The 14,615-nt window shown below is 41.9% G+C and overlaps 1 protein-coding gene across 14 annotated transcripts in view; it reads right to left on the bottom strand.

Annotated features, from left to right (window-relative positions):
• The window catches only part of fhod1 (formin homology 2 domain containing 1), a 63,205-nt gene that overhangs the window by 23,149 nt on the left and 25,441 nt on the right, over positions 1–14,615 (bottom strand). For all 14 annotated transcript variants that reach the window (XM_055013486.1, XM_055013483.1, XM_055013484.1 and 11 more), the window contains exons 4-9: positions 4,635–4,702; positions 4,405–4,510; positions 2,817–2,911; positions 751–862; positions 570–664; positions 65–208 (exon numbers count right to left, since the gene is read on the bottom strand). In XM_055013486.1, coding sequence (XP_054869461.1) covers positions 65–208; positions 570–664; positions 751–862; positions 2,817–2,911; positions 4,405–4,510; positions 4,635–4,702 — 620 coding nt within the window. The remainder of the gene's footprint in view (positions 1–64; positions 209–569; positions 665–750; positions 863–2,816; positions 2,912–4,404; positions 4,511–4,634; positions 4,703–14,615) is intronic.

Raw genomic sequence — 14,615 nt, 5'->3', positions numbered from 1 at the left:
ACAGTGAGCGATGCCACATGCTGCTGCTGTCACCAGATATTATTATTGTTGTTGCCATGGTTACCTCATAGATGGTGAACTGTGCCTTCAGGTCAGGCTCCGCCCCCTTGTTGTTCAAGTGTTTGCTGATGACAGCCTCCATCCCCAGCTGCTCCAGGCTGTCCGTCACATCGTAGAAGGAGTCCTGGTCTGGCAACACCGCCAGAGTCTGACACAAACAAACTGACTGTAGCTTCACCATGACAACAGGCTGTTTACCTTTTCTGATGTCACTATTTACCTTGTTTACCTCACTGACTGGTTGTTTATCTCACTGACTGGTTGTATACCTCACTGACGGGTTGTTTACCTCATTGACTGGTTGTTTACCTCACTGACTGGTTGTTTACCTCATTGACGGGTTGTTTACTTGTCTGACTGGTTGTTTACCTCATTGACTGGTTGTTTACTTGTCTGACTGGTTGTTTACCTCATTGACTGGTTGCTTACTTGTCTGACTGGTTGTTTACCTTATTGACTGGTTGTTTACTTTTCTGACTGGTTGTTTACCTCTCTGGCTGGTCGTTTACCTTGTTGATCAGCGTCATGGCGAACATGAGCAGCTCGGTGTCGGCTCCATTTTTCTCCTCCAGAACCTCCATGATGGAACTCCACGGCGTCACACCTACAACACGCACGCACGGTATCAGAGTGTAGCAGTGTATATCAATGTGTGTAGTTGTGTGTCAGTGTGTGTCTGTGATTGTGTACCTCTGTTCGTGTCCACTGTGTTGACGGCGTTGATCATCAGAGGACTGTTGGACTCTGAATACTCGACGAACACGATGAGAAGCTTCAGAGACGTTTTCACCACCAGACGGGACTAAAGACGAGCAGAGAGTCATCAGTCCTGCAGGGGGCGCTGCTGCTATTAATACTGACACATAGAGAGTCGTTAGTCCTGCAGGGGGCGCTGCTGCTATTAATACTGACACGTAGAGAGTCGTTAGTCCTGCAGGGGGAGCTGCTGCTATTAATACTGACACGTAGAGAGTCGTTAGTCCTGCAGGGGGCGCTGCTGCTATTAATACTGACACGTAGAGAGTAGTTAGTCCTGCAGGGGGCGCTGCTGCTATTAATACTGACACGTAGAGAGTCGTCAGTCCTGCAGGGGGCGCTGCTGCTATTAATACTGACACGTAGAGAGTCGTCAGTCCTGCAGGGGGCGCTGCTGCTATTAATACTGACACGTAGAGAGTCGTCAGTCCTGCAGGGGGCGCTGCTGCTATTAATACTGACACGTAGAGAGTCGTCAGTCCTGCAGGGGGCGCTGCTGCTATTAATACTGACACGTAGAGAGTAGTTAGTCCTGCAGGGGGCGCTGCTGCTATTAATACTGACACGTAGAGAGTCGTTAGTCCTGCAGGAGGCGCTGCTGCTATTAATACTGACACGTAGAGAGTAGTTAGTCCTGCAGGAGGCGCTGCTGCTATTAATACTGACACGTAGAGAGTAGTTAGTCCTGCAGGAGGCGCTGCTGCTATTAATACTGACACGTAGAGAGTCATCAGTCCTGCAGGGGGCGCTGCTGCTATTAATACTGACACATAGAGAGTCATCAGTCCTGCAGGGGGCGCTGCTGCTATTAATACTGACACGTAGAAAGTCGTTAGTCCTGCAGGAGGCGCTGCTGCTATTAACCCTCGTGTCATTCTGTGGGTCAAAACTGACCCGTTTTAAAGTTTGAAAATGTGGAAAAAAAATATATTTTCACAGTGAAACGTCTGATGTCCATATTTTCAACATTTTTGGGAAATCTTTGAACATTTTTTGGTGGAAAAAAGAAATGTTAAAAATGTTTCTTAAAAACATTCAGAAAAAAATCTACCAAAATCCAGCAAATTTCACTGGATTTGGGTTGATTTTTATGTGAATGTTCGTAAAGAAAATATTAGAAGTTTTACTGATATATATGGAATCACTTTAGATATTTTTAGGATGTTTTTGGAAGATTTTTACTCATTTTTTGAAAATATTTACAAGAATTTTCTTGCCAAATTTGGGGATTTTTTAAAATAAAACTTTTAAGGGAAACTTTAAGGAATTATTGGAATTTTCTTCCTGAAGGTTTTGCAAATTTTCCGAAATTTGGGGAATTTTTTTGGCTGAATTTTTGGATTTTTTTCAGACACGGAAACAATATTTTTTGGTGCCCATAAATGAAGACAACGTGAGGGTTAATACTGACATGTAGAGGGTCATCAGCCCTGCAGGGGGCGCTACAGGACAACCTGACTCAGGAACCTTTAGTTTCAAACTGTTGAGTTTCTAAAGTTGGAACTTTAACTCATTAAATGATTCTATATTATTAATCTATTAATTTATATTTCTATAAAGTTCTTCTACAGCACTTAGGAGTTTAAATAAATCACGTTAATTGAACATTATTGATTATAAACTGACTATTAGTCAATTATCAACTATTATTAACTAACAATTAACTGATTATTAACTAAGTAAACTGCTGAGCCATGTTCATTCATCCTTTCTAAATAAAAGCTGTTTTATTTTGAAGGTTTATCACGAGATTCTGCAGGAAAAATACAATTTTTTCATTTTCTTTCTTCCATCAACTTTCTATTAAATAAACACACGTTTAGATCTGGATGTTACTTTGCCTTTTTTTTTTTTTTTTACATTTCTTCTAATTAGTGCACATTTTATGTGAAAAAACACTTTTCACATTTTCAGTTTTACGCTTAAATTTGTCCAGTCTAACTCCAGTCTAGCTCCAGTTTAACACCAGTTTAGATCCAGTCTAACCAGCTGAGACTCACCAGGCTTCCTGTCAGGGTGTAGAGCCACTGGACCGTCTCACTGTGGTTGATCACCCCGTTCATCCCATCAACAAACAGCATGATCTGACTGAGAGCTGGAACACACACAGTAACACACAATAATGCACTAAGACACACACACACAGTAACACACAATAATGCACTAAGACACACACACAGTAACACACACAGTAACACACAATAATACACCAAGATACACACTCAGTAACACACACAGTAACACACAATAATACATCAAGATACACACACAGTAACACACAATAATATACTAAGATACACACACTAACACACCCAGTAACACACAATAATACATCAAGATACACACACAGTAACACACAATAATACATCAAGATACACACACAGGAACACACACAGTAACACACAATAATGCACTAAGACACACACACACACACAGTAACACACAATAATACATCAAGATACACACACAGGAACACACACAGTAACACACAATAATGCATCAAGATACACACTCAGTAACACAGTAATACACTAAGATACACACTCAGTAACACACACAGTAACACACAATAATGCACTAAGACACACACACACAGTAACACACAATAATGCACTAAGACACACACACACACAGTAACACACAATAATGCACTAAGACACACACACACAGTAACACACACAGTAACACACAATAATACACCAAGATACACACTCAGTAACACACACAGTAACACACAATAATACATCAAGATACACACACAGTAACACACAATAATATACTAAGATACACACACTAACACACACAGTAACACACAATAATACATCAAGATACACACACAGTAACACACAATAATACATCAAGATACACACACAGTAACACACAATAATACATCAAGATACACACACAGTAACACACACACACTCTAACACGTCCACAGTGTTTCCACAGACTCATCCAGCCTCCATCCCATAATAACAGGGATCTCTAGCTGACTCAGCTGTGTGGTTGAAGAACTGCAGTCATGGTTCTGACCCGGTTTAGATCCAGTCTGTTAACCCTCAGTGGTCCAAGAAACTGATCCTGTAGATGTGATCTGGATCCACCAGAACGTCCTCAGAACCTCCTCAGAACATCTGCTTTTTCATCTCCAGTACCTTCATTAATGATTAGAGTTCTACCTTCATACTGGGAATATTTCCCGAGTTCCAGGTCCTTGGAGTCCATAGAGGAGAACGTCCCCTGGAGAAAGTTCTAGAGTAGACCTCCTGACAACTGGACAGTTGTGGGTAGGTCTACTGGGTTCTACAGCTGGCGGTAGGTCTACTCTAGAACTTTCTCCAGTTGTGGGTAGGTCTACTCTAGAACGTTCTCCAGCTGGCAGTAGGTCTACTCTAGAACTTTCTCCAGGGGACGTTCTCCTTTCCTGGTTCCAGTCTTTAAGTTTAGTCTCACTTAGAACATTCCAGGTCCTTGAAGTCCATAAAGGTGGGTCCAGATTCTTCATTAAATTCTCCAAGTGGAGTCCAGATATCTGTCAGATGTTTGGGTCAGAAACAGGAAGCAGGAAGTGTGTGAGGAGCATCTCACCTCTCAGGATGTAGTTCTGGTAGTTGTGATCGGCTTCTGCTCCGACTTTAATGAAACACGTCAAACCTTCAGAGGCCACGAACTCCGGAACCAGATCTTTATCGTCCTGCAGAGAAGAAATTTTAACGGTCAGTTCCACGTCTGAAGGCGGAAAGCTGCAGATTTTCAGAGTTTTAATGAGAATTAAAACAGTTTTTCTGCATTTAGAATAGAATTAAAACAGTCTCTACCTGAAACAGCTGCTTGAGGGAGAACAGAGAGCGACGGAGCTCCGGACCCTGAGAGTTATAGAGCTTCTCTGAAACACAACAGACACACAACCTGTAGCTTTAATAAAACACAACAACAGACACACAATCTGTAGCTTTAATAAAACACAACAGACACACAATCTGTAGCTTGAATAAAACACAACAACAGACACACAACAAAACTCTATTGTTGTGAACATTTAGAACACTTAGAACATTAAGTTCAACCAGATAAACCGTTTCCTCCTTGAATATGTGACACAAACTAGTTTATTTTTAAATGAAAACATTTGCTGACTGATTCTGGATTTTCCTTCATGTAATTAAAGATGTTTCCATCATAAAGACAGATTTTTATTCTGAAATGGAACAAACACAGTAACCCTTAATAGAAATACTGCGTTCCTGCAGTATTTCTACTGCGTTCCTGCAGTAGTATTTCTACTGCGTTCCTGCAGTAGTATTTCTACTGCGTTCCTGCAGTAGTATTTCTACTGCGTTCCTGCAGTATTTCTACAGCGTTCCTGCAGTATTTCTACTGCGTTCCTGCAGTAGTATTTCTACTGCGTTCCTGCAGTATTTCTACTGCGTTCCTGCAGTAGTATTTCTACAGCGTTCCTGCAGTAGTATTTCTACTGCGTTCCTGCAGTAGTATTTCTACAGCGTTCCAGCGGTATTTCTACTGCGTTCCTGCGGTATTTCTACTGAGTTCCTGCAGTAGTATTTCTACTGCGTTCCTGCAGTAGTATTTCTACAGCGTTCCTGCAGTAGTATTTCTACTGCGTTCCTGCGGTATTTCTACTGCGTTCCTGCGGTATTTCTACTGCGTTCCTGCAGTAGTATTTCTACAGCGTTCCTGCAGTATTTCTACTGCGTTCCTGCAGTATTTCTACTGCGTTCCTGCAGTATTTCTACAGCGTTCCTGCAGTATTTCTACTGCGTTCCTGCAGTAGTATTTCTACTGCGTTCCTGCAGTAGTATTTCTACTGCGTTCCTGCGGTATTTCTACTGCGTTCCTGCGGTATTTCTACAGTGTTCCTGCGGTATTTCTACTGCGTTCCTGCAGTAGTATTTCTACTGCGTTCCTGCAGTAGTATTTCTACTGCGTTCCTGCAGTAGTATTTCTACTGCGTTCCTGCAGTATTTCTACAGCGTTCCTGCAGTAGTATTTCTACAGCGTTCCTGCAGTAGTATTTCTACAGCGTTCCTGCAGTAGTATTTCTACAGCGTTCCTGCAGTATTTCTACTGCGTTCCTGCAGTATTTCTACTGCGTTCCTGCAGTAGTATTTCTACTGCGTTCCTGCAGTAGTATTTCTACTGCGTTCCTGCAGTAGTATTTCTACAGCGTTCCTGCAGTATTTCTACTGCGTTCCTGCAGTATTTCTACTGCGTTCCTGCAGTAGTATTTCTGCTGCGTTCCTGCGGTATTTGTACTGCGTTCCTGCGGTATTTGTACTGCGTTCCTGCGGTATTTCTACTGCGTTCCTACGGTATTTCTACTGCGTTCCTGCAGTAGTATTTCTACTGCGTTCCTGCGGTATTTCTACTGCGTTCCTGCGGTATTTCTACTGCGTTCCTGCGGTATTTCTACTGCGTTCCTGCGGTATTTCTACTGCGTTCCTACGGTATTTCTACTGCGTTCCTGCAGTAGTATTTCTACTGCGTTCCTGCAGTAGTATTTCTACTGCGTTCCTGCAGTAGTATTTCTACTGCGTTCCTGCAGTAGTATTTCTACTGCGTTCCTGCAATATTTCTACAGTGTTCCTGCAGTAGTATTTCTACTGCGTTCCTGCAGTATTTCTACTGCGTTCCTGCAGTAGTATTTCTACAGCGTTCCTGCAGTAGTATTTCTACAGCGTTCCTGCAGTAGTATTTCTACAGCGTTCCTGCAGTATTTCTACTGCGTTCCTGCAGTATTTCTACTGCGTTCCTGCAGTAGTATTTCTACTGCGTTCCTGCAGTAGTATTTCTACAGCGTTCCTGCAGTAGTATTTCTACAGCGTTCCTGCAGTATTTCTACTGCGTTCCTGCAGTAGTATTTCTACAGCGTTTCTGCAGTATTTCTACTGCGTTCCTGCAGTATTTCTACAGCGTTCCTGCAGTAGTATTTCTACAGCGTTCCTGCAGTAGTATTTCTACTGCGTTCCTGCAGTAGTATTTCTACTGCATTCCCGCAGTAGTATTTCTACTGCATTCCTACGGTATTTCTACTGCGTTCCTACGGTATTTCTACTGCGTTCCTGCAGTAGTATTTCTACTGCGTTCCTGCAGTAGTATTTCTACTGCGTTCCTGCAGTAGTATTTCTACTGCGTTCCTGCAGTATTTCTACAGCGTTCCTGCAGTATTTCTACTGCGTTCCTGCAGTAGTATTTCTACTGCGTTCCTGCAGTAGTATTTCTACTGCGTTCCTGCAGTAGTATTTCTACTGCGTTCCTGCAGTATTTCTACTGCGTTCCTGCAGTAGTATTTCTACAGCGTTCCTGCAGTAGTATTTCTACAGCGTTCCTGCAGTATTTCTACTGCGTTCCTGCAGTATTTCTACTGCGTTCCTGCAGTAGTATTTCTACAGTGTTCCTGCAGTAGTATTTCTACAGTGTTCCTGCGGTATTTCTACTGCGTTCCTGCGGTATTTCTACTGCGTTCCTGCAGTAGTATTTCTACTGCGTTCCTGCAGTAGTATTTCTACTGCGTTCCTGCAGTAGTATTTCTACTGCGTTCCTGCAGTATTTCTACAGCGTTCCTGCAGTAGTATTTCTACAGCGTTCCTGCAGTAGTATTTCTACAGCGTTCCTGCAGTAGTATTTCTACAGCGTTCCTGCAGTATTTCTACTGCGTTCCTGCAGTATTTCTACTGCGTTCCTGCAGTAGTATTTCTACTGCGTTCCTGCAGTAGTATTTCTACAGCGTTCCTGCAGTACTTCTACTGCGTTCCTGCAGTATTTCTACTGCGTTCCTGCAGTAGTATTTCTACTGCGTTCCTGCAGTATTTCTACTGCATTCCTGCAGTATTTCTACTGCGTTCCTACGGTATTTCTACTGCGTTCCTGCAGTAGTATTTATACTGCGTTCCTGCAGTAGTATTTCTACTGCGTTCCTGCAGTAGTATTTCTACTGCGTTCCTGCAGTATTTCTACAGTGTTCCTGCAGTAGTATTTCTACTGCGTTCCTGCAGTATTTCTACTGCGTTCCTGCAGTAGTATTTCTACAGCGTTCCTGCAGTAGTATTTCTACAGCCTTCCTGCAGTAGTATTTCTACAGCGTTCCTGCAGTATTTCTACTGCGTTCCTGCAGTATTTCTACTGCGTTCCTGCAGTATTTCTACTGCGTTCCTGCAGTAGTATTTCTACTGCGTTCCTGCAGTAGTATTTCTACAGCGTTCCTGCAGTAGTATTTCTACAGCGTTCCTGCAGTATTTCTACTGCGTTCCTGCAGTAGTATTTCTACAGCGTTCCTGCAGTAGTATTTCTACAGCGTTCCTGCAGTAGTATTTCTACTGCGTTCCTGCAGTAGTATTTCTACTGCGTTCCCGCAGTAGTATTTCTACTGCATTCCTGCAGTATTTCTACTGCGTTCCTACGGTATTTCTACTGCGTTCCTGCAGTAGTATTTCTACTGCGTTCCTGCAGTAGTATTTCTACTGCGTTCCTGCAGTAGTATTTCTACTGCGTTCCTGCAGTAGTATTTCTACTGCGTTCCTGCAGTATTTCTACAGCGTTCCTGCAGTATTTCTACTGCGTTCCTGCAGTAGTATTTCTACTGCGTTCCTGCAGTAGTATTTCTACTGCGTTCCTGCAGTAGTATTTCTACTGCGTTCCTGCAGTATTTCTACTGCGTTCCTGCAGTAGTATTTCTACAGCGTTCCTGCAGTATTTCTACTGCGTTCCTGCAGTAGTATTTCTACAGTGTTCCTGCAGTAGTATTTCTACAGCGTTCCTGCAGTAGTATTTCTACAGCGTTCCTGCAGTATTTCTACTGCGTTCCTGCAGTAGTATTTCTACAGTGTTCCTGCAGTAGTATTTCTACAGCGTTCCTGCAATATTTCTACTGCGTTCCTGCAGTAGTATTTCTACAGCGTTCCTGCAGTAGTATTTCTACAGCGTTCCTGCAGTATTTCTACTGCATTCCTGCAGTATTTCTACAGCGTTCCTGCAGTAGTATTTCTACTGCGTTCCTGCAGTATTTCTACTGCGTTCCTGCAGTATTTCTACTGCGTTCCTGCAGTAGTATTTCTACTGCGTTCCTGCAGTAGTATTTCTACTGCGTTCCTGCAGTATTTCTACTGCGTTCCTGCAGTATTTCTACTGCGTTCCTGCAGTAGTATTTCTACTGCGTTCCTGCAGTATTTCTACTGCGTTCCTGCAGTAGTATTTCTACAGTGTTCCTGCAGTAGTATTTCTACTGCGTTCCTGCAGTATTTCTACTGCGTTCCTGCAGTAGTATTTCTACAGTGTTCCTGCAGTAGTATTTCTACAGCGTTCCTGCAGTATTTCTACTGCGTTCCTGCAGTAGTATTTCTACAGCGTTCCTGCAGTAGTATTTCTACAGTGTTCCTGCAGTATTTCTACTGCATTCCTGCAGTATTTCTACAGCGTTCCTGCAGTAGTATTTCTACTGCGTTCCTGCAGTAGTATTTCTACTGCGTTCCTGCAGTATTTCTACTGCGTTCCTGCAGTATTTCTACTGCGTTCCTGCAGTAGTATTTCTACTGCGTTCCTGCAGTATTTCTACTGCGTTCCTGCAGTATTTCTACTGCGTTCCTGCAGTATTTCTACTGCGTTCCTGCAGTAGTATTTCTACTGCGTTCCTGCAGTATTTCTACTGCGTTCCTGCAGTACCAGGGTCATTAAAGCTTGTGTTGATTCTGGAACATGGAACTATTTCCTGTTTACATCATCAGAGGTCAGAACCTCTGAGTCATCATCATGTTTGAAACTTCAGAAAGAAGAAGAAGATCTGGAGGTTCTTCAGCTACAAACACTAAACCATCTGATGACTGAAACCATGAGGACCAGAACCAGTCAAAGACCTGGTCCTTTACCTCCACATCAACATTAATGTTCTCTGGATTTCTGATCAGATTAAGCCTGATGTGGATCCAAACCAGACATTCAGAGACCTGAGAGTTTAACATCATCTGCTGATAGGCAACGCTGAAAATTAATGTTCTACACTGGTCCATACTGGTCCATACTGGTCCAATCTGGACCATACTGGTCCATACTGGTCCAATCTGGTCCAATCTGGTCCAGGATCTGTGCCTCCTTGGATGGGAACCATCTCGTCTCCATAAATAAAAGGAGCCGTCTGATTGGATCAACTCTAGTTAAACTGAACATAAACAGAGTCACATGGTCACCGGTCGCCACGGCAACAGGAGCCAAGCTCACTGTGACTTTACAGGAGGCAGAAGGTTTTATTGACATCCCATAATCCCCCGGGACATTCCTGCCAGTTTATACTGGGACTTAAACTGGGAGGACTGCAGCTGCTTACAGTCTTCATCATCCTCATCATCTTTATCTTCAGCTACAGGTTATTTTATTATTGCATTATTTTATTATCGTATTATCTTATTATTTTATTATTCTCTTATTTTAATATTTTAGTATTTTATTATTCTAATATTTTATTATCTTATTATTTAATTATGTAATTAGTTAATTATTTTTATTATCTTCTGGTCACTGAGGTTCTTTCAACCTTTCAGTTCTTCTTTAACCTCTCAGCCAGCTGCTAGACGACTGAATATTTCACAGGAAGATGACAGATTCTGTCAGAAACAGAAGATCTGTTTGTCAGCAACAGAAGATCTGTTTGTCAGCACAGCGAGTCCAACATGAGGGAGGAGGCCTCCAAAGGGCCGCCGGGTGACCCTGAAGGGTTGGTGGCTCAGAGAGGTTTAAATACGCAGTAGTTTTAACTTTACAGCTCCTAAAATAAGCCCAGCTGAGAAGGAACAGATGAGAAATAAAAAGCTTCTCTGCTGCATGAAGCAACACATGCTGCTAGTTCTACTGTTTTTATGGGCTGTGAACTATTTCTATGTGTGAACTATCCTTCTGTGTTCTGTGGCTGCTGCACCACAAGAATAACAAAAAAACACAGAAAAGAGTCCACAGGTTGTAAATACGACACAACGAGGCAGAACTGTCTAAAATGACACAAACAGGTTTAAAATGAAGTTGGTCCAACATGAGCAAAAATTATCTACAATGACATAAAACTGTCCAAAATCTTCTCTAATATACTCCAGTTTGTCAAAAACTAATTTAAAAGTGTCTAAAATGTCTGTGAAACGTGTCTAAAATACCAAAGAAAAGCCCAGAAGGATGGTAAAATAGTCCAAAATGACACAGATGGTCTAAAATGAATCAAAAACAGTTAACAGTTAAAAAATCAGCTGGAAATCGTCTAAATGTGACTGAAACTCTCCAGAATAGATCAGAGTTTGTCCAGATTTACTGTAAGAAGATTAAATGAGATCAGTCCTGCAGTCTGATTGTCACAGATTATTTTACCTTTAATATTTCATGTTATTTTCTGAAGCTGCAGGAAGCTGTTAAACATTAAACTGGTTTGTTTAAAGAGATCCAGAGACAGAAACAGAAAGAAGCTGAAACAGAAAGAAGGATTTAAAGAAGTCTGAGTCTCTGGAGCTTCAACTCCTTCCAGACTAAATTACAGACAACTGATGAGCAGTTAGAGAAGATCTAGACCCACAGCTGGACCAGAACATAAACACCAACATGATGTTCACCTCAGAGACTAAAGACGTCCAGCAGCAGCTCTACTATAAGGATATTTTTATTATAATATACATATATTTAGTATTTATTTATTATATTTATTATATAACCGTCGGTTACATTTTTTATATATATATATATATATATATATATATATATATATATATATATATATATAAACAAAAAAATATAAAATCGGCCATAAAATGCTGCAGCTCGGTGGTAAAAGTCTAAACTCTGATCAGTAGAAGCAGAGGTTTGTTCCTGTGGTTAGTTAATAATCCAATCTAGATAAAAATTATAATTATTATTATTTTTATTAATAGTGAACTTTGGATGTCTGTCAGCTGATCCAGAATCAGTGAATCTAAACATCAGGAATATTCTAGTTCCTCTTGTCTGATTGGTCGTTTTATTCTGACTTCATTTTTTTTTTTTTTTTATTATCTTCTGTGTTTTATTGTGTATTATTATTTTGTAAAGTACTTCATGACTCACATTTTAGTGCTTTAACTTCTAATTAAATAATTATTTGAGTATTTGTTTATTCAGTATTACTGGGGTCATTATTTTTATGGTTTAACTCTGTTGTCTTTATTCCACCTCTTCCTTTTTCTAATTCAATGTGGCATTTTTAGTTAGCACACATGTTAGCATGGGTTAGCATATGGTAGGACGGGTTAGCATTGGTTAATACAGGTTAGCATGGGACAGCCTGGGGTAGCACAAGTTAGCAATGATGAGGACAGGGTAGCACATGTTAGCATGGCTTAGCATTAGAAGCACTAGTGAGCATAGGTTAGCATGGCTTAGCATTAGTAGCACTAGTGAGCACAGGGTAGCATGGTAGAACAGATTAGCATGGGTTGGTACAGGTTAGCACCAGTTACCACAGGTCAGCACATAATAGCATGGGTTAGAACAAGTTAGCATGGCTTAGAACAAGTTAGCATGGGTTAAAACAAGTTAGCAGCAGTTAGCACAGGTTAGGACAAGTTAGCACCAGTTAGCCTGAGTTAGCAACAGTTAGCATGGGCTAGCAGCAGTTAGCCTGGGTTAGCCTGGTGCTACTGCAGACTGCTCCTAGAGTAAAACTGTGATTTCTCCGCTAACAGAAGGAACTCTAACTGGACAGTGAGTCAGCGTTGTCCAGAACAGCTGATCAGATCACGGAGCTAAAAGCGTCCAGTGATGCAGAAACAAACAACAGCTGAGATTCTTCTGTTCTGACTGCAGCTCTGATCTTAGCCCTGAGGAGGCTCCAGCAGGTTTAATCCTCCTTTACACTGCCGGCAGTTAACCAGAGGCATCAGATATCAGCTAGCTGTTGCTACGCTGCAGGAAATAGATCAGCTGATGTACCTCAGAGCTGAACAAACACGTTTAGCAGCTTCATGGTGGATAATCAGAGTAAAGAGGACGACGTTTGTCCTGCAGACCATGTGTGATCCAGATAAACTCACTGTGGAACGTCCTGTTAGCACTGCTAACTGTCAGCATTGCTAGCTGTTAGCACTGCTAACTGGGGCTGCAGGAAGTTTAAACTTTAGAGGAAAAACTTGCTGATCGGCAGTGAAGCAGAGCTGACTCCATGATTGCAGTTTTTGACAGCTGCATGCAAAATAATTCAACCCCTGATACTGTAGACATTCTGGTAAAACGAGCAACATTCCAACTGCAGGTGACTAAATCATACAAGAGGAGAATAGTTAGTGAAATATAAAACCAAAGCAGAAATCAAGATTTAATTCATAATCCATCCAACATTTCTTTTTTTTTTTTTTTTTTTTTTTTTTTAAACTAAAAGCAGGTTTCAGAATGATGGTCCCCCTATAACCAACGCTGGTGAATCCAGATCCCTGCAGTCCAACTCTAATCCGTCCACCTGTATGAAGGCATCTAGAGGAGAATCTAACGGGGACACATGCTGGACATTGAGTAATACTCATGTCTACAGAATAGGAACACTTTCTCCTCTAGCAGCACCATGGTTCAGACCAGAGATATGTTCCTGAAGTTTAGAGAGGAGATAGTTGCTTTGCATCAGAAAGGAAATGGGTCCAAGAAGATCTCCAAGCTCTAGAATGTTCCCAGAAACACTGTTGGAAGCATCACTGGTAAGTTCAAAGCCACCGCTACTGTGGCTACACTACAAGCTGTCGGCAAGAACATCAGGATTCCTGGAGACAGATGGACCAGAATCCTCGGCTTACTGCCAAGGACCTGCAAGAAGATCTGGCTGGAAGAGGAACTGATGTTTCTGTGGACACACTCCATGCTGAAGGGCTTAATGCCAGATCTTCTAGACGGACACTGCTTCTGAAGACACACAAGAACAATGGTCTCCAGTCTGCTAGAAGCAACCTATCAGAGCCACAGAAGTTCTGGAAGATGGTTCTATGGACTGATGAGACCAAACTAGAGCTCTTTGGTCCTATGGATCAGAGGAATGTTTGGGAGAAAGAACGAGGCCTAAGAGAAGAAGAACACCCTGCCTACTGTGGAGCATGGTGGTGGATCTGGGATGCTGTGGGGGTGTTCTGCTTCTAATGGAACCAGGAATCTCCAGCGTATTGAAGGCACCATGGATTCAGGAAATACCAGGATGTTCTGGGCAAGAACGTCCCTCATTCTATGAAGAAGTTGAAGCTAATTGGACGTTCCAGCAAGACAGCGACCCCAAACACACATCCGAACCAACAAAGGCTGGTTAGAGAATAAACCCTGGAAGGTTCTAGAGTGAACATCACAACCTCAACACTTGCTTAGGCTAACGTAGCGGGCTAACACGACTTATTTAGCCTGATGTAGCGGCTAACATGACTTATTTAGGCTAATGCAGTGGCTAACATGACTTATTTAGGCTAACATAGCGGCTAACATGACTTGTTTAGGCTAACATACCGGCTAACATGACTTATTATGGCTAACGTAGAGGCTAACATGACCTGTTTAGGCTAACATAGTGGCTAACTTATTTAGACTAATGTAGCAGCTAATGTTACTTTTGGAAGCTAATGTAGTGGCTAACATGACCTTGTTTAGGCTAATGTAACGGCTAACATGACTTATTTAGGCTAACGTAGCAGCTAACATGACTTATTTAGGCTAATGTTCTCGCTAACCTATTTAGACTAATGTAGCAGCTAATGTTACTTTTGGAGGCTAAGGTAGTGGCTAACATTATCTTGTTTAGGCTAAGGTAGTGGCTA

The sequence above is a fragment of the Amphiprion ocellaris genome, chromosome 1 (genome assembly GCF_022539595.1).
Source record: "Amphiprion ocellaris isolate individual 3 ecotype Okinawa chromosome 1, ASM2253959v1, whole genome shotgun sequence".
NCBI lineage: Eukaryota > Metazoa > Chordata > Actinopteri > Pomacentridae > Amphiprion > Amphiprion ocellaris.
The sequence above is the reverse complement of the archived record's forward strand: the minus strand, read 5'-3'. Positions and strand labels throughout refer to the sequence as shown.